Consider the following 21,956-nt stretch of genomic DNA (forward strand, 5'->3'; position numbering starts at 1 on the left):
TCATCAAAATTAAATGAAATAAACATTTGAATGCATCAGTCTGTGTGCAATGAATAAATATAATGTACAAGTTACACCTTTTGAATGCAATTACTGAAATAAATCAAGTTTTTCAAAATATTCTAATTTACTGGCTTTTACCTGTACAGTATTTGCATGTACTGTATGTACAGTATGTTATGTACTGTATGTACAGTATTTGTGTGTACTGTATGTACAGTATTTGTGTGTACTGTATGTACAGTATTTGTGTGTATTGTATGTACAGTAATTGTGTGTACTGTTTGTACAATATGTTATTGATATATAATATTTGAGAGGGTTATATATTATTTTTGATATATGATGTTTTACAGGGTTATATATTATTATTGACATACAATATTTGACTGTGTATATATTATTATTATTAATATACAATTGACAGGGTGTATATTATTATTGATGTATAATATTTGACATAGAATATGGTATTATTGATATATAATATTTGACAGGGTTATATATTTATATTGATATATAACATTTGACAGGGTTATATATTGATATTGATATATAATATTTGACAGGTTTATATATTGATATTGATATATAATATTTGAGAGGGTTGTATATTATTATTGTTATATATTGTTTGACAGGGTTTTATATTGATATTGATATTCAACATTCGACAGGTTTATATATTGATATTGATATATAATATTTGAGAGGGTTATATATTATTATTGATATATAATGTTTGACAGGGTTATATATTGATATTGATATATAATATTTGAGATGGTTATATATTATTATTGATATATAATATTTAACAGGGTTATATATTGATATTGATACAGCATATTATATTTGAAATGTTTATATATTATTATTGATATATAATATTTAACAGGGTCATATATTATTATTGATATATAATATTTGAGAGAGTAGTATGTTAGTATTGATACATAATATTTGACAAAGTTATATGTTATTATTGATATATGATATTTGACAGGGTGTATATTATTTTTGATATATAATATATGAGAGAGTTATATAATATTGTTGATAGATAATATTTAACAGGGTGTACATTATTAATGCTATATAATATTTGACAAAGTTATATGTAATTATTGATATATAATATTTGACAGGCTGGCCTGCGTACGCTGCATGACATCGGACCTGAGATTCGTCGAGCCATATCATGTGACTTGCAGGAGGCGTGGCTTGTAGACCTGATGGAAGAGGAAGAGGAGGGAAGTTTTAGGGTATGATATTCATATTATTAATCATAGATGTATATTTATGATGAATAATAAATATTATTCATGTAATGGTATATTATTGTTCATCATAGATGTATATTTATGATGAATAATAAAATTCATATTATGGTATATTATTTTTTATCATAGATGTATATTTATGATTAGCAATACATAATATTCATATAATGGTACAATATTATTCATCATTGAATGTATATTTATGATTAGTAATACATAATATTCACATAATGGTACAATAGTATTCATCATAGATAGAGATGTCCGATAATATCGGCCTGCCGATATTATCGGCCGATAAATGCTTTAAAATGTAATATCGGAAATTATCGGTATCGTTTTTTTTTTTATTAAATCAACATAAAAACACAAGATGCACTTACAATTAGTGCACCAACCCAAAAAACCTCCCTCCCCCATTTACACTCATTCACACTCATTCGCACAAAAGGGTTGTTTCTTTCTGTTATTAATATTCTGGTTCCTACATTATATATCAATATAGATCAATACAGTCTGCAAGGGATACAGTCAGTAAGCACACATGATTGTGCGTGCTGCTGGTCCACTAATAGTACTAACCTTTAACAGTTAATTTTACTCATTTTCATTAATTACTAGTTTCTACGTAACTGTTTTTATATTGTTTTATTTTCTTTTTTATTCAAGAAAATGTTTTTATTTTATTTATCTTATTTTATAAATAAAAAAAAAAAAGAACCTTATCTTCACCATACCTGGTTGCCCAAATTAGGCAGAATAATGTGTTAATGCCATGACTGTATATATCGGTATCGGTTGATATCGATATCGGTAATTAAGAGTTGGACAATATCGGAATATCGGATATCGGCAAAAAGCCATTATCGGACATCCCTAATCATAGATGTATATTTATGATGAATAATACATAATATTCACATAATGGTATATTATTATTCATCATAGATGTATATTTATGTTGAATAATAAATAATATTCATATTATGGTGTATTATTTTTCATCATAGATGTATATTTATGATTAGTAATGCATAATATTCATATTATGGTATATTACTATTCATCATACATGTATATTTATGTTGAATAATAAATCATATTCATATTATGGTATATTATTTTTCATCATAGATGTATATTAATGATTAGTAATGCATAATATTCATATTATGGTGTATTACTATTCATCATTGATGTATATTTATGATTAGTAATACATAATATTCATATTATGGTATATTACTATTCATCATAGATGTATATTTATGAATAATAATAAATAATATTCATATTATGGTATATTATTATTCAGCATAGATGTATATTTATGAATAATAATAAATAATATTCATATTATGGTATACTATTATTCAGCATAGATGTATATTTATGAATAATAATAAATAATATTCATATTATGGTGTATTACTATTCAGCATAGATGTATATTTATGATGAGTAATAAATAAGTTCATTTAAGCCATAAATGATTGAATATTTTCAAATTAAAATGGATCAATCACAAACTGTCACCCTGCAGCAAAACGGCGCCATGTTTGGTAACCACGTCAACTACGTCAGTGCCACCACGCCAGGCTCCGCCCACTTGACCACAGTCACCCAGCGTCCTCTTCAGATCCTCCCCTTTTCCTCCCATCATTCAACAACAGGCCCCGCCCACACAGGCCTGGGGGACGGTGCCAGAAGTGGGGAAACAAAGACCAACTGGTCTAATCTTCCTCATCATCCTCATCATCATTCGCCAGATGACTCTTCGTCGCCCGTGCTCTCCAACGCCAACTTCAACAACGCCAACTTCAACAACACCAACGTGCCTCTCTGGCAGCACAGGACGCCCTCACCCATGTCCAAACCCTGGAAGTCACTCTCCGTCAGGTACACACTACACTTCATCTCACACACACCACACTTTATCACACGCTACACTTCATCACGTGCTACACTTCATCACACACTACACTTTATCACATACTACACTACACTTTATCACACACACACTACACTTTATCATACCCTTGTAGTAGTGCACTAATTGTTCTCGCCACCAGATTGGGGATTGGTGGATAGGTGGGATGTGACCAGTTAAAAGGGGACACACTTCCGGGAAAATGATTGTTGTAGAAATAAGTTTAAGAATAAACTCACCGAAAACGCAACCTTCTGATCGCGGGCATGTTTAGTGCTGCCGGTCTCGTTGTACCTGAAGGCTCGGCGCCATTACAACAGCCAGTTGTGGCTCCCGCTGTTTTTACAGCAACAGTGAAACTCCCGGAGTTTTGGCAGCACGATCCTGAGTCCTGGTTCCGGCATGTGGAAGCCCAGTTTCGACTTCGGGGGATAACAGCAAGTACCACCATGTTGTCACTGCTCTGGACGCTCAAACGACGTGGAGAGTTATGGGCGTGCTGAGGGATCCTCCGGCAGCAGACAAGTACAGTGCGTTAAAGACTTTATTGCTGCGGCTGTACCAGCTGTCCGACGCCAAGCGACCTGACCGCCTCTTGTCTCTCAACGGCCTGGGAGACAGCAAGTCTACCGAGCTAATGGAGAACATGCTCACATTGCTCGGTTACGGGGATGCATCGTTCCTGTTCGTGCAGCTGTTTCTCCGTCAGCTATCGCCTCCGGTACGCACAACGCTCACCATCTCGCCTTTCGTCACCACGAAAGATTACCGAGGTCTGACTGAGAAGGCAGACAGGATTCTTCTAGCTGCTCGCCAGTTCAGCGTTCAAGCCCTGCTGCCTGCACCGACCTGGAATGCACCTGAGGAGCATGATGCTTGCCCTGTGGCTGCAGTGTCCGACCGTCGCCGCAGGGAGGCGGGGTTATGCATTTACCACCGCCATTTTGGGACTAAGGCAAAGCGCTGCGAAACCGCCTGGCCAGGGCCGGTGCTCAGTGGCAGCCGTGAGCACGGGCAGGGCGGATAAGCTGCTGTTTGTTACCGACGGATTGTCGGGCCGCCGCTGGCTGGTGGACTCGGGCGCCCAGCAGAGTATCCTGCCTGCATCAGCTGCGGATGCACTGAAAGATGGCCACGGGCCCCCGCTGAGTGCCGCCAATGGAACCAGCATCCGCACTTTCGGCACCAGGTCAGTGACTTTTTTATTTTCTGAACTGGGACTTCGTTATTGCGTCTGTGGCCATACCTATTCTGGGGGCAGTCTTTTTGTGTGCAAATAGACTGTTGGTGGACGTCTCGATTGGCCATTTAATTGACTCTGTCACTTTCTCCACTATTTCAGACACACTGGGGGGGCCGGAGCCTGTGGCCCTCACCAACACGCTCGCTGTGGGGGATGTTTTTTCAACGGCTTCTTGCAGGGTTTACAGAACTGACTGTACCGACGTTTTTGACAGTGGTTGCAAAGCATGGGGTGGAGCCCTTGATCCCTACAGTGGGCCAGTCTGTTTTCGCCCGAGCATGGCAGCTTGACTCTTCTAAACTGGCCCTGGCACGGCAGTAATTTGCCACTATGGAGAGACTGGGGATTTTGCCATGGCTAAAACTTCAGACCCCTGGTCTGCCCGCCAGCAACGCCAACTTGCATCCATGTCAGAGTTCACCACGAAAATTAGGCATGTGGCCGGAAAGCACAATGGAGTAGCGGACTGTCTGTCATGGGTGCTTGTCAGTGCTGTACACCTGGGTCAGAGCGGACCAGAGCAAGGATCCAGATCTTCAAGCCTGGAGCACAGCGGTAACCGGTTTGCAGTTTGTGGATGTTCCCTGCCATGGCATTGGTTCCACATTGCTCTGTGACATTTCTACTGGTCCACCTCGTCCGATGGTTCCTACAGCTGGCAGGTGTTTGGCGCTGTGCATGCTCTCTCTCACCCCGGCGTGAAGGTATCTGTGAGGCAGGTTAGCACCAAATTTGTCCGGCCAGGCATGCGGAAGGATGTTTGGGGGTGGGCAGCCGCATGTGTGTGTCGTGCCAGTGGGCCAAGGTCCACCGGCACATCAGGGCACCGCTGGAAACCTACCAAGTGCCGGATCGGCGGTTCGACCATGTGCATGTGGACCTGATGGGTCAACTGCCCTCATCTCGTGGGTGCACTCATCTCCTCACTGTGGTGGCCAGAACGACCAGATGGCCGTAGGTTGTTACAGTCTCATCCACAACAACGGACAAGATTGCTCAGGCTTTTATTTTCAACTGGGTCACACGGTTTGGCACACCGTCTGACCTGACCTTAGACAGGGGAGCTCAGTTCACTTCAGAGCTGTGGAACGCAATGGCTGTAGGACTGGGAGTACAGCTTCCTCGCACTACTGCTTATCACCCTCAAGCAAACGGGCTCTGTGAAAGGTTTCATCACTCGCTAAAGGCTGCCCTGTGGGCTCGTCTCACAGACAGTAGATGGGTTGAAGTGAATTGAAGTGAAGTGAATTACATTTATATGGCGCTTTTTCTCGAGTGACTCAAAGCGCTTTACATTGTGAAACCCAATATCTAAATTACATTTAAAGCAGTGTGGGTGGCACTGGGAGTGGATAAAGTTGTGCTTTTTTTGTCATACAAAAAAGCACAACCTTTTATTTTCCAGGTGGATGTTCTGTAAAGTGTTGGGTTGTGCTTTTTTGTCATACAAAAAAGCACAACCCAACACTTTACAGAACATCCACCTGGAAAATAAAAGGATCGCGGCTGAACTGGACATTGAGGACAGGGTGGACGCCACAGCCAACAAGGAAGCCTTCATCACATTGAAGGACCACAAACCCAACTTCGCAAATAACCCAACATGCCGACTAATAAACCCAACTAAATCTGAAATAGGAAAAATCAGCAAAATAATCCTGGACAGAGTCAACACAAAAATCAAGGACAATACACCACTCAACCAATGGAGAAATACAGCAGCAGTAATCAAATGGTTCAACAACATCCAAGACAAACAACAGCACAACTTTATCTCCTTCGATATCGAAGAATTTTACCCTTCCATCACGCAAGACCTACTGACTCAAGCACTAGACTTCGCCTCAGACTACGACTCAATCTCTGGCAACGAAAGAAACATCATCATCCACGCAAAAAACTCCATACTCATCCACAACAGTACACCATGGCAAAAAAAGAACAATTCAACATTTGACGTCACTATGGGAAGTTTTGACGGAGCAGAAACGTGTGAACTCGTTGGGAGTTTCCTCCTCTCCTAGCTTGCTAGCCTCAACCTGAACCTTGGTATTTACCGTGATGACGGACTGGCAGTGTGTCGCGCCTCGCCAAGGAGCAGCGAGAATACCAAGAAGCGCATATGCCAAATTTTCAAAGAGAACGGCCTACGGATCACGATCGAAGCCAACAAGCAAACCGTCAACTTCCTCGAGGTCACTTTCAACCTGAGAAATAACAGCTACCAACCATTCACAAAATCCAACACAACACTCCAATACGTGCACCATGACAGCAACCACCCACCCACCACCACGAAAAGAATACCTACCGGAATTAATAAAAGGCTATCGATGCTGTCATCTAGCAAAGCTGAATTTGACCAAGCAACCCCCCCGTACCAAAAAGCCCTTGATGAAATCGGATACAATTTCACCCTCACCTATGAACCCACGCCAGGAAACCAACCAAAAAAGAACAGAAAACGAAACAACATCATCTGGTACAACCCCCCATACAGCAAAAACGTCTCAACTAACATTGGCCACAAATTCCTCACTCTGATTGACAAACACTTTCCCAAAGGCAACACCCTAAGAAAAGTATTCAACAAGAACAACATTAAATTGAGCTACAGCTGTATGAACAATATACGACAAATTATCTCAAACCACAACAAAACAATTGCATATGAGCCGTCGACCCCCGGACACAGCGACCCCAAAACCAACAAAGGCTGCAACTGCCGCAAGAAACCTGATTGCCCTCTCAACGGGGGGTGCTTACAAACATCAGTTGTTTACCAATCTAAGGTAACACGCAAGGACATTAACACATCCGACACATATGTAGGATTAACCGAGGGAGAGTTTAAAACCAGATGGAACAATCACAAGGCTTCTTTCAGGAACCAAAACCTGCGGAATACCACAGAACTCAGCAGACACATTTGGGACCTCAAAGACAATAATGTTGAATATTCAATAACATGGCAAATTCTTGCATCCAGCACACCTTACAATAGTGGTAATAAAAGATGCAACCTATGCTTGAAAGAGAAACTGTTTATTATATACCGTCCAGACCTGTCATCCCTCAACAAGCGCAGCGAAATTGTATCAGCATGCCGCCACAGACGGAAACACCTCCTAGGTAACACATGAGCCAATCACCACGCCCCTACGCCAGCCTGTACCCACCCACTCTGTGCCCTATATAAACCATGGTATGTGAATGCTCCCATTAAAATCTCCTGATGATTGAGGGAACCCCTCATGAAACAGGCCTGTAGAGATGAAGTAGTCTTGTGATTTTTTTCCCACACATACATATATTGCGCTCTACTACGGTATCGAGCACTATTTTTTGGATAACCTTATTAAGACATATATATATATATATATATATATATATATATATATATATATATATATATATATATATATATATATATATATATATATGTATATATATATATATATATATATATATATATATAATTCATCAATTGTCATTTGTATCCATGGACTTCATATCTCATCATTTCTTCTGCTCTGGTCAGCAGGAGGCGCTGCTATGAGGCGTACATCAGGTACATGACATCATCATCATATTATCATAATAATAATAATCATGTGCTATCAGTGTTTCTGACAGGTCAGAGGTGACTAGGGGCCGCTACGCCAACATGGAGCACCAAGGCAGCCGTGAGGATCAGGACTGGGCAAAGTACGACTCCAGTGGGGACGAGTCTCAGGGGGACCAGCAGATACTCACCAGGTGCAGGATCTGACCTACACATGATGCACTCGTGCTGCTGATGTGCATGAGTGCTGCTAAGAATTGCGGTTTAGTGAACCATAACACTCCAACACGTGCTGTGACACAGAAAGTGGGAAAAGGCAGAAATGCCTTCAAAGGACTACAGCTCTGTCAGCACTCATGCACCAGACCATGGAGCTAGCAGCACCACACTTGACTTCTTATAATTAATGATGCTATTACTATGACTTAGTCAGTCAGGTTTGTATCTTGTTGACTTCTTATAATTAATGATGTTATTATTATGACTTAGTCAGTCATCTTTGTATCTTGTTGACTTCTTAGAACTAATGATGGTATTATTATGACTTAGTCAGTCATGTTATTATCTTGTTGACTTCTTATAATTAATGATGCTATAATTATGACTTAATCAGTCATGTTTGTTTCTTGTTGACTTCTTATAATTAATGATGTTATTATTATGATTTACTCTGTCATGTTTGTATCTTTTTTACTTCTTAGAACTAATGATGGTATTTTTGTTATGACTTAGTCAATCATGTTATTATCTTGTTGACTTCTTATGATTAATGATGTTATTATTATGACTTAGTCAGTCATGTTTTTATCTTGTTGACTTCTTATAATTAATTATGCTTTTATTATGACTTAGTCAGTCATGTTTGTATCTTGTTGACTTCTTAGAACTAATGATGCTATTATTATGACTTAGTCAGTCATGTTTGTATCCTGTTGACGTCTTATAATTAAAGATGTTATTATATGACTTAGTCAGTTATGTTTTTATCTTGTTGAAATCTTAGAACTAATGATGTTATTATTATGACTTAGTCAATCATTTAATTATCTTGTTGACTTCTTATAATTTTTTTTTTGTTATTAATATGACTTAGTCAATCATGCTATTATCTTGTTGACTTCTTATAATTAATGATGTTATTGTTATGACTTAGTCAGTCATGTTTTTATCTTGTTGACTTCTTATAATTAATGATGTTATTATTACGAATTAGTCAGTTTTTATCTTGTTGACTTCTTATAATTAATGATGTTATTATTATGACTTAGTCAGTCATGTTTGTATCTTGTTGACTTCTTAGAACTAATGATGGTATTATTATGACTTAGTCAGTCATGTTATTATCTTGTTGACTTCTTATAATTAATGATGCTATAATTATGACTTAATCAGTCATGTTTGTATCTTGTTGACTTCTTATAATTAATGATGTTATTATTATGATTTACTCTGTCATGTTTGTATCTTTTTTACTTCTTAGAACTAATGATGGTATTGTTATGACTTAGTCAATCAATACCTACTCAGTGGCCTAGTGGTTAGAGTGTCCGCCCTGAGATCGGTAGGTTGTGAGTTCAAATCCCGGCCGAGTCATACCAAAGACTATAAAAATGGGACCCATTACCTCCCTGCTTGGCACTCAGCATCAAGGGTTGGAATTGGGGGTTAAATCACCAAAATGATTCCCGGGCGCGGCCACCGCTGCTGCCCACTGCTCCCCTCACCTCCCAGGGGGTGATCAAGGGTGATGGGTCAAATGCAGAGAATAATCTCGCCACACCTAGTGTGTGTGTGACAATCATTGGTACTTTAACTTTTAACTTTAATCATGTTATTATCTTGTTGACTTCTTATGATTAATGATGTTATTATTATGACTTAGTCAGTCATGTTTTTATCTTGTTGACTTCTTATAATTAATTATGCTTTTATTATGACTTAGTCAGTCATGTTTGTATCTTGTTGACTTCTTAGAACTAATGATGCTATTATTATGACTTAGTCAGTCATGTTTGTATCCTGTTGACGTCTTATAATTAAAGATGTTATTATATGACTTAGTCAGTTATGTTTTTATCTTGTTGAAATCTTAGAACTAATGATGTTATTATTATGACTTAGTCAATCATTTAATTATCTTGTTGACTTCTTATAATTTTTTTTGTTATTAATATGACTTAGTCAATCATGCTATTATCTTGTTGACTTCTTATAATTAATGATGTTATTGTTATGACTTAGTCAGTCATGTTTTTATCTTGTTGACTTCTTATAATTAATGATGTTATTATTACGAATTAGTCAGTTTTTATCTTGTTGACTTCTTATAATTAATGATGTTATTATTATGACTTAGTCAGTCATGTTTGTATCTTGTTGACTTCTTAGAACTAATGATGGTATTATTATGACTTAGTCAGTCATGTTATTATCTTGTTGACTTCTTATAATTAATGATGCTATAATTATGACTTAATCAGTCATGTTTGTATCTTGTTGACTTCTTATAATTAATGATGTTATTATTATGATTTACTCTGTCATGTTTGTATCTTTTTTACTTCTTAGAACTAATGATGGTATTGTTATGACTTAGTCAATCAATACCTACTCAGTGGCCTAGTGGTTAGAGTGTCCGCCCTGAGATCGGTAGGTTGTGAGTTCAAATCCCGGCCGAGTCATACCAAAGACTATAAAAATGGGACCCATTACCTCCCTGCTTGGCACTCAGCATCAAGGGTTGGAATTGGGGGTTAAATCACCAAAATGATTCCCGGGCGCGGCCACCGCTGCTGCCCACTGCTCCCCTCACCTCCCAGGGGGTGATCAAGGGTGATGGGTCAAATGCAGAGAATAATCTCGCCACACCTAGTGTGTGTGTGACAATCATTGGTACTTTAACTTTTAACTTTAATCATGTTATTATCTTGTTGACTTCTTATGATTAATGATGTTATTATTATGACTTAGTCAGTCATGTTTTTATCTTGTTGACTTCTTATAATTAATGATGCTTTTATTATGACTTAGTCAGTCATGTTTGTATCTTGTTGACTTCTTAGAACTAATGATGCTATTATTATGACTTAGTCAGTCATGTTTGTATCCTGTTGACGTCTTATAATTAAAGATGTTATTATATGACTTAGTCAGTTATGTTTTTATCTTGTTGAAATCTTAGAACTAATGATGTTATTATTATGACTTAGTCAATCATTTAATTATCTTGTTGACTTCTTATAATTTTTTTTTTGTTATTAATATGACTTAGTCAATCATGCTATTATCTTGTTGACTTCTTATAATTAATGATGTTATTGTTATGACTTAGTCAGTCATGTTTTTATCTTGTTGACTTCTTATAATTAATGATGTTATTATTACGAATTAGTCAGTTTTTATCTTGTTGACTTATTATAATTAATGATGTTATTATTATGACTTAGTCAGTCATGTTTGTATCTTGTTGACTTCTTATAATTAATTATGTTATTATTATGACTTAGTCAGTCATGTTTTTATCTTGTTGACTTATAATTAATCATGTTATTATTTTGACTTAGTCAGTCATGTTTTTATCTTATTGACTTCTTATAATTAATGATGTTATTATTATGACTTAGTCAGTCATGTTTTTATCTTGTTGACTTTTTATAATTAATTATGTTTTTATTACGAATTAGTCAGTTATTATCTTGTTGACTTCTTATAATTAATGATGTTATTATTATGACTTAGTCATGTTTGTATCTGGTTGGCTTCTTATAATTAATGATATTATTATTATGACTTAGTTAGTCATGTTTGTATCTTGTTGACTTCTTAGAACTAATGATGGTATTGTTATGACTTAGTCAATCATGTTTGTATCTTGTTGACTTCTTATAATTAATGATGTTATTATTATGACTTAGTCAGTCATGTTTGTATCTTGTTGAATTCTTATAATTAATTATGTTATTATTATGATTTAGTCAGTCATGTTTTTATCTTGTTGTTTTGTTATAATTACTGATGTTATTATTATGACTTAGTCAGTCATGTTTTTATCTTGTTGTTTTGTTATAATTACTGATGTTATTATTATGACTTAGTCAGTCATGTTTTTATCTTGTTGTTTTCTTATAATTACTGATGTTATTATTATGACTTAGTCAGTCATGGTATTATCTACAGTACTTAACCATTCTCCTGTAAACGAGCTGTACACGGACTACTCTAAAGTATGTTTTGTTGCAGGCTGTCCAATAAAAACGAAGACAAGCTGTCCAGCATGACGCAGCAGTCTGACAGTTACCATGACAACCAGCAGCTTATACATCAAGAGAGCAGAGGAAGATGGTTTCTATCTTCACCCCAAGGTTTCCTTTATCATATTTCATATTCTTACTTCAATAAATCGTGAATTGTTAATTATAATAATTGTGCTTGAATAACTCATGAACATTCAATCATAAAACTTATTTTAATAACTTGTGAATATTTAATCATAATAAACTTACTTTAATAACTCATCAATATTTAATCATATTAATCTTACTTTAATAACTTGTGAACATTTAATCATAATAATCGTACTTTAATAACTTGTGAATATTTAATCATAGTAATCTTACTTTATTAACTCATGAATGTTCAATCATAATAATCTTACTTTAATAACTCATGAAAATTTAATTATAATAAATGTACTTTAAAAACTCATGAATATTCAATCATAATAATCTACTTTAATAACTTGTGAATATTTAAACATAATCATCTTACTTTAATAACTCATGAATATTCAATCATAGTAATCTTACTTTAATAACTCATGAACATTTAATCATAATAATCTTCAATAACTCGTGAATATTTAATCAGAATAATCGTAATCGAATAAAAGTAATAAATTATGAATATTCAATCATAGTAATCTTACTTTAATAACTCGTTAGCATTTAATCATAATAATCTTACTTTAATAACTTGTGAAAATTTAATCATAATATCTTACTTTAATAACTCGTGAATATTCAATCATAGTAATTTTACTTTAATAACTCATGAATATTTAATCATAATAATCTTTAATAACTCGTGAACATGTAATCATAATAATCTTACTTTAATAACTCATGAATATTCAATCATAGTAATCTTACTTTTATAACTCGTGAGTATTTAATCGTAATAATCTTACTTTAATACCTCATGAACATGTAATCATAATAATCTTACTTAAATAACTTGTGAATATTTAATCATAATAATCTTACTTTGATAACTCATGAATATTCAATCATAGCAATCTTACTTTAATAACTCGTGAACATCTAATCATAATAATCTTACTTTAATAACTCATGAACATTTAATCATAGTAATCTTACTTTAATAACTCATGAATATTTAATCATAATAATCGTACTTTAATAACTTGTTAATATTCAATCATAATAATCTTACTTTAATAACTTATGAACATTTAATCATAGTAACCTTACTTTAATAACTCATGAACATTTAATCATAATAATCTTACTTTAATAACTTGTGAACATTTAATCATAATAATCTCACTTTAATAACTCATGAACATTTAATCATAATAATCTTACTTTAATAACTCATGATATGAATCTTACTTTAATAAATTGAGAATATTTAATCATAATAATCTTACTTTAATAACTCATGAATATTCGATAATAGTAATCTTACTTTAATAACTCATGAATATTCAATCATAGTAATCTTACTTTAATAACTCATGAACATTTAATCATAATAATCTTACTTTAATAAGTCATGGACATTTAATCATAATAATCTTACTTTAATAACTCATGAATTTTTAATCAGAATAATCTTACTTTAATAACTCATGAATATTTAATCATAATAATCTTACTTTAATAACTCATTAATATATTTAATCATAATAATCTTACTTTAAAAGTTTGTGAACATTTAATCATAATAATCTTACTTTAATAACTCATGAATATTTAATCATAATAATCTTACTTTAATAATTTGTGAACATTTAATCAAAAAGAATAGAATAGAGTAAATAGTAAATAATTCTAGCATAATAATAATAAACACATTTAATAAAAATTAATATAAATTAGTAAATATTAGTAGCATAATAATATTAATAAAATAACTGAATAAAAGTGAGTGTAATTTAGTAAATATTTCTAGCATAATAATAATAAAATAATTGAATGAAAGTGAGTGTCATTTATTAATATTTATAGCATAATAATGATAAAATAATTGAATACAAGTGAATATAAGTTAGTAAATAATTCTAACATAATCATAATAAAATAACGTAATAAAAATGAATCCAAGTTCGTAAATAAATATAGCATCATAATAATAAAATAGTTCAATAAAATTAATGTAAGTTAGTAAATAATTCTAGCATAATAATAATAATACAATGATTTAATAAAAGTGAATGTAAGTTAGTAAATAATTATTGTATAACAATAATAATAATAAAATAATTGAATAAAAATGAGTGTAAGTCAGTAAATAATTCTATCATAATAATAATAAAATAATTGAATAAAGGTGAATGTAAATTAGTAAATATGACTAGCATAACAGTAATAATACAATAATTGAATAAAAATGAATCTAGGTTAGTAGATAATATTATAGTAAGAAAATAATTTAATAAAAATCAATTTAAATTAATAAATAATTCTAGCATAATAACAAAATAATACAATAAAAACAAATGTAAATTAGTAAATAATTCTAGCATAATAATACAATAATTTAATAAAAAATGAATTTAATTTAGTAAATATTTCTAGCACAATAATAGTAAAATGACTGAATGAAAGAATAATAAAATAATCGAATAAAAATATATGTAAATTAGTAAATCTTTCCTAGCATTATAATAACAACATTATTGAATAAAAGTGAGTGTAAATTAGTAAATAATTCTAGCATAATAACAATAAAATAATTGAATAAAAATTAATGTAAGTTAGTAAATAATCTTAGCATAATAATAATAATAATAAAATATTTTTTAAATGAATGTAAGTTAGTAAATATTTCTAGCATCATAATAATTAAATAGTTAAATTAAAAATTATGTAAGTTAGTAAATAATCTTAGCATAATAATTATAAAATAATTGAATAAAAGTGAATGTAAGCTAGGAAATAATTATTGCATAATAATAATAAAATAAAAATGAATAATAAAAAATTATATAATAATAATAAAATAATTGAATAAAGGTGAATGTAAGTTAGTAAATATTTTTAGCATAATAATAATAAAATAAAAATGAATGTAAATTAGTATTTTTTTTCTAGGTTGGTATGAATAATAAAATAGTGTGCATGATAGTTTGTGTCCTGTCAGCTGTCAACAGACCAGTGTTTAGTTTCGAGTGCCTTCGCCGACGAAGTAGCGAGGATGAAGAAGCTCCGCCCACTCCTTCCTGCACAGCACTTCCACTGCAGCTGCTGCAGCAACAGGTAAACAACAACAACACCCGTCATATGAATATTTATGAAACATGCTTGTTGTCAAGGTGATGGCGGTGGCCGGACTACAACGTTTGTCCCCCACATGCTCCGCCCTCTCCTGGGCCACGCCCCCTTCCTCGCCGCTGGCCTGCCACTCTTCGCCCTGCTACACGCCGCTCATACAGGTGCCCACATGACGTTTATAAATCATACAGTCTTTACACAACATAAATGATATTTATAAATCATACAGAATCTTTACACAACACAAATGATATTCATAAATCATACAGAGTTTTTACACAACACAAATGATATGTATAAATCATACAGAGATTTTACACAACACAAATGATATCTATAAATCATACAGAGTTTTTACACAACTCACAATGTTGGACAAAGATGATTTTCTCTTTTGTCTTTGGATATGAATACAATTATACTGAGTTATATCATTAAAATAATACATGATATGAATACAATTATACTGAATGACATCATTAAAATAATACATGATATGAATACAATTATACTGAGTTACATCATTAAAATAATACATGATATGAATACAATTATACTGAGTTATATCATTTAATGAAGACAATATTTAAGAAGTATTTATTGATGTAAATGTATAAAAAGTCAGTTTGCATTAGAAAAGAAGTCAATGTTTTCCAAACTCTTTATCTTGGAGAAAATAATGTTTTATGCAAACTTTATCCTACGATTACCTCTTATAAGATAATATCCTGTGTGTGTGTGTGTGTGTGTGTGTGTGTGTGTGTGTGTGTGTGTGTGTGTGTGTGTGTGTGTGTGTGTGTTGTCCAGGTGGACTCCAAAAATTCTAACAGTGTTGGCAACATGCCAGCATCAATAACGAAGAGCTTGTGGCACACAGAAGTACATGAAGTACATGAAGTACATGAGGTACATGAAGTACATGACAGCGTTGTCAGTCACTCTCCTTGTCAACTTCCACTTCCTGCTGAGAAGTGCTTAAACTTCCTGGAGAAGCAGCGAGGCAGCGCCAACAGTCTGGTGGAGGCGGTGAGCATTCCTCACTTTCACTTTTATTATTATTGTTTGATCAATAATGCATGGCCTCAGGTCATTAATCACAGAAAATACTCACTTTAATCATGTATAAAACAGATTAAACACAGATTAATCACAAACAATAATGGCATTAGTCATGTAAAACATATGAATCACAAACAATAATGACATTAATCATGTATAAACACATATTAATCACAAACAATAATGGCATTAATCATGTATAAACACAGACTATCCAAAAACAATAATGGCATTAATCATGTATAAACACAGATTATTCAAAAACAATAATGGCATTAATCATGTAAAACAGATTAATGACAAACAATAATGACATTAATCATGTATAAACACATATTAATCACAAACAATACTGGCATTAATCATGTATAAACACCAGTGACGTGCAGTCACTGGAGGCAGGTGAGGCGGGGCCTCACCTGCTATCATGGAAAGAAAAAAAATGTAAAAAAAAATAAAAAATTATTAAATTGTTATATGTATCCAGTGATTATACTATAAAGTTATTTTCCATTTAACTTCACCAGTTTTAGATTATTTTTATTCAAAATCGCTGAATTTTCACATTTGCCGTTCAAATACTGAGAAGAGACTTGCGGTGATCAGCAGCCAGTCACTGCGTTGTGCCTCAACATGGATTGCGCAATGACTCGGCTAACTGCTGGCCTGCTGTGCAGTGAGACCGTATTGCTATATGAATTATATTATACATTTCCATAGTTTAGTTAGCTGAGATATATAATGTACAGTGCATTTTGTCAACAACTGTATGTGTGTAAGTATTTCTTGTGCTGAGCGATCATAAAACGGCTGCGAAGACGCACTGGCTGAGGCTCACAGTAATCCCGCCTCCTTGTGCCGGTTAATGCACCCCCCGACGGGAGCGCCACACCAACCAAAGCCCACACCCAAACCCTCCACGTGCAAGACCGAACCCACTCAAAAAAGTCACTCAACAAGAAGCCAAAAAGTGCAAAAACAACAATGCCGCCAACGACCGCAGGGCCACAACATTAGGTACACCTGCAGACTGCAGCACAGATTTAATATTTTGTTCATTCACAACTCCTCCAACACGAACACCACTGTTCCCACACTTATAAGTAAAGGTAAGACCATAATAACGTTTTTTTTTATTAAATGTGCTTTTTTGTGTGCTACAGTTTGTATGTGTAAAGTTAAAGTTAAGTTAAAGTACCAATGATTGTCACACACACACTAGGTGTAATGAAATTTGTCCTCTGCATTTGACCCATCCCTTGTTCACCCCCTGGGAGGTGAGGGGAGCAGTGGGCAGCAGCGGCGCCGCGCCCGGGAATCATTTTTGGTGATTTAACCCCCAATTCCAACCCTTGATGCTGAGTGCCAAGCAGGGAAGAATGCTGGTATGAGCTTTTAAACATAACCCGTTAACTGCTGCCAATCAAATGGTGAATAAGATACTCTTTAGGGTTCATATGTTTGTAAATCTGACTGTGATGAAGTCAGTGCCTCACTAGCCATGAACCTCACCGCACGTCACTGATAAACACAGACTATTCAAAAACAATAATGGCATTAATCATGTACAAACACAGATTATTCAAAAACAATAATGGCATTAATCATGTAAAAACAGATTAATCACAGACAATAATGGCATTAATCATGTTAAAACAGATTAATCACAAACAATAATGGCATTAATTATGTATAAACACATATTAATCACAAACAATAATGGCATTAATCATGTATAAACACATATTAATCACAAACAATAATGGCATTAATCATGTATAAACACAGATTATTCAAAAACAAAAATGGCATTAATCATGTAAAATAGATTAATCACAAACAATAATGACATTAATCATGTATAAACACATATTAATCACAAACAATAATGGCATTAATCATGTATAAACACATATTAATCACAAACAATAATGGCATTAATCATGTATAAACACAGATTATTCAAAAACAAAAATGGCATTAATCATGTAAAACAGATTAATCACAAACAATAATGACATTAATCATGTATAAACACATATTAATCACAAACAATAATGGCATTAATCATGTATAGACAGACTATTCAAAAACAATAATGGCATTAATCATGTACAAACACAGATTATTCAAAAACAATAATGCATTAATCATGTAAAAACAGATTAATCACTAACAATAATGGCATTAATTATGTAAAAACAGATTAATCATAAACAATAATTGCATTAATCATTTAAAAATAGATTCATCACAAACAATAATGACATTAATCATGTATAATCACAAATTATTTAAAAACAAAAATGGCATTAATAATGTAAAAACAGATTATACACAAAGGAAAATGGCATTAATCATGTAAAAACAGATTGATCACAAACAATAATGGCATTAATCATTTAAAAATAGATTCATCACAAACAATAATGGCATTAATCATGTAGAAACACTGATTAATCACAAACTATAATGGCATTAATCATGTAAAAACAAATTAATCACAAAAAAATAATGGCACTAATTATGTAAAAACAGATTAATCACAAACAATAATGGCATTAATCATGTAAAAAACAGATTAATCACAAACAATAATGGCATTAATCATGTAAAAAACAGATTAATTACAAACAATAATGGCATTAATCATGTATGATTAATCATACATGATTAATCACAGAAAAGGGAGGCCTGGACAAGGTCCTGAAGGCACTAAGCCAGTTTATTAGGGTAGTTGCACCGGTGACATGTTGTTCCTAAGTACTTAGAGTCCTGACACTGATCAAAGTCCCCAAGAATATATTTAGGTGTGTCAGGTGAGATAGCATCGAGTCTTTTGGTTACCTGCGTGTTCAGACAGGACGCTGGCCCTCGGTTATGTCCACAAATCAAATCAAATCAACTTAGAGTGACAAACAACTGAAGAAACTCTCTTGGTAAGTAAAAAGTCAAACGTGAAACTCTCTTGGCAAGTAAAAAGTCCAACCTGAAACTCTCTTGGCAAGTAAAAAGACCAACGTGAAACTCTCTTGGCAAGTAAAAAGGCCAAAGTGAAACTCGCTTGGCAAGTAAAAAGACCAAAGTGAAACTCTCTTGGCAAGTAAAAAGACCAACGTGAAATTCTCTTGGCAAGTAAAAAGACCAAAGTGAAACTCTCTTGGCAAGTAAAAAGACCAAAGTGAAACTCTCTTGGCAAGTAAAAAGGCCAAAGTGAAACTCACTTGGCAAGTAAAAAGACCAAAGTGAAACTCTCTTGGCAAGTAAAAAGACCAGCGTGAAATTCTCTTGGCAAGTAAAAAGATCAAAGTGAAACCCCATTGGCTAGTAAAAAGACCAAAGTGAAACTCCTTTGGCAAGTAAAAAGGCCAAAGTGAAACTCTCTTGGCAAGTAAAAAGGCCAAAGTGAAACTCTCTTGGCAAGTAAAAAGACCAGCGTGAAATTCTCTTGGCAAGTAAAAAGATCAAAGTGAAACCCCATTGGCTAGTAAAAAGACCAAAGTGAAACTCCTTTGGCAAGTAAAAAGGCCAAAGTGAAACTCGCTTGGCAAGTAAAAAGACCAGCGTGAAACGCTCTAGGCAAGTAAAAAGACCAAAGTGAAACTCGATTGGCTAGTAAAAAGACCAAAGTGAAACTTCTTTGGCAAGTAAAAAGGTCAAAGTGAAACTCGCTTGGCAAGTAAATAGACCAAATGGTTATTTTCCTCTTTGGTCCGGAGGACACGACGTCCACAGTTTCCAAAAACAATTTGAAATGTGGACTCGTCAGACCACAGAAGACTTTTCCACTTTGCATCAGTCCATCTTAGATGAGCTCGGGCCCAGCGAAACGTTTCTGGATGTTGTTGATAAATGGCTTTGGCTTTGCATAGTAGAGTTTTAACTTGCACTTACAGATGTAGTGACTAACTGTAATTACTGACAGTGGTTTTCTGAAGTGTTCCTGAGTTTATGTGGTGATATCCTTTACACACTGATGTGGCTTTTTGATGCCTGAGGGATCCTCGGTGCGTAATATCATGGCTTACATGCAGTGATTTCTCCAGATTCTCTGAACCTTTTGATGATATTACGGAGTTTAGATGGTGAAATATCTAAATTCCTTGCAATAGCTGCTTGAGAAATGTTGTTCTTAAACAATTTGCTCACGCATTTGTTGACAAAGTGGTGACCCTCACCCCATCCTTGTTGGTGAATGAGTGAGCATTTCATGGAAGCTGCTTTTATACCCAATCATGGCCCCCACCTGTTCCCAAATAACGTGTTCACCTGTGGGATGTTCCAAATAAGTGTTTGATGAGCATTCCTCAACTTTCTTGCTCTTTTTTGACACTTGTGCCAGCTTTTTTGAAACATGTTGCAAGCATCAAATTCCAAATGAGCTAATATTTGCAAAAAATAAAGTTTCTCAGTGTGAACATGAAATATCTTGTCTTTGCAGTCTATTCAATTGAATATAAGTTGAAAATAATTTGTTGTATTCTCTTTTTATTTACCATTTACACAACCTGACAACTTCACTGATTTTGTACTTGTGTAATATTTAATTAATGATATATTAAAAAATAAATATGTACATTTACATTATAACAGAAATGACATAGATAAGTACATTTAAATAATGATGTATTAAACAATACAAATAAGTACATTTAAATAATACTATTAGAAGTCAAATATGTCAATGTAGATGATGTAGCAGAAAGATGAAATATATGGATGACATCATGTGATATCCTTACATATCTTTGTTGCCAGGCCTTGATCTACGAGGGTCTGGCAACTTTGGCCAAGGACCCCGAGTTCGTGTCGGCCACCAAGCAGGAGATCGCCGACGCCTGCGACATGACCATCCACCAGATGGAGAGTGCCGCCAGCCACCTGCTCAACGCCAACATGGCCGCCGACGGCTCGGGGGTTGCCGCCTGGGACCTCGCCGTGATCCAGGTGCAGGACTACAGCGACGAGGAGGCTTGGTGCGCCAACGCCGAGCAAGAGGAGGACCTCTCGGGCGAGATGAGCTGCGTGACGTTGCCATAGCAACCACACCACTGCTTATTGATGGATGTATTGACAGAAGAGAACGATGTCACGTTCCTATAGCAACCACACTATATCTTATTGATGACAGAGGAGAATGTCACGTTGCTATAGCAACCACACTACAGATTATTGATGACAGAGGAGAATGTCACGTTGCTATAGCAACCACACTATAGATTATTGATGACAGAAGAGAACGTTGTCACGTTGCAATAGCAACCACACTATAGATTATTGATGACAGAAGAGAACGTTGTCACGTTGCTATAGCAACCACACTATAGATTATTGATGACAGAAGAGAACGTTGTCACGTTGC

The 21,956-nt window shown here is 34.3% G+C and overlaps 1 protein-coding gene across 2 annotated transcripts in view; it reads left to right on the forward strand.

The window, feature by feature from the left end:
- The window catches only part of LOC133622687 (voltage-dependent L-type calcium channel subunit alpha-1D-like), a 195,977-nt gene extending 174,251 nt beyond the window's left edge, over positions 1–21,726 (forward strand). For both annotated transcript variants that reach the window (XM_072915911.1, XM_072915910.1), the window contains 9 exons: positions 1,149–1,265; positions 2,827–3,182; positions 8,001–8,027; positions 8,081–8,215; positions 12,261–12,382; positions 15,405–15,520; positions 15,577–15,696; positions 16,343–16,561; positions 21,353–21,726. In XM_072915911.1, the coding sequence (XP_072772012.1) occupies positions 1,149–1,265; positions 2,827–3,182; positions 8,001–8,027; positions 8,081–8,215; positions 12,261–12,382; positions 15,405–15,520; positions 15,577–15,696; positions 16,343–16,561; positions 21,353–21,634 (1,494 nt within the window). In that variant the 3' untranslated portion in view covers positions 21,635–21,726. The remainder of the gene's footprint in view (positions 1–1,148; positions 1,266–2,826; positions 3,183–8,000; positions 8,028–8,080; positions 8,216–12,260; positions 12,383–15,404; positions 15,521–15,576; positions 15,697–16,342; positions 16,562–21,352) is intronic.
- The last annotated feature ends 230 nt before the right edge of the window (positions 21,727–21,956 follow it).

Source organism: Nerophis lumbriciformis, linkage group LG23, assembly GCF_033978685.3.
Source record: "Nerophis lumbriciformis linkage group LG23, RoL_Nlum_v2.1, whole genome shotgun sequence".
Classification (NCBI taxonomy): domain Eukaryota; kingdom Metazoa; phylum Chordata; class Actinopteri; order Syngnathiformes; family Syngnathidae; genus Nerophis; species Nerophis lumbriciformis.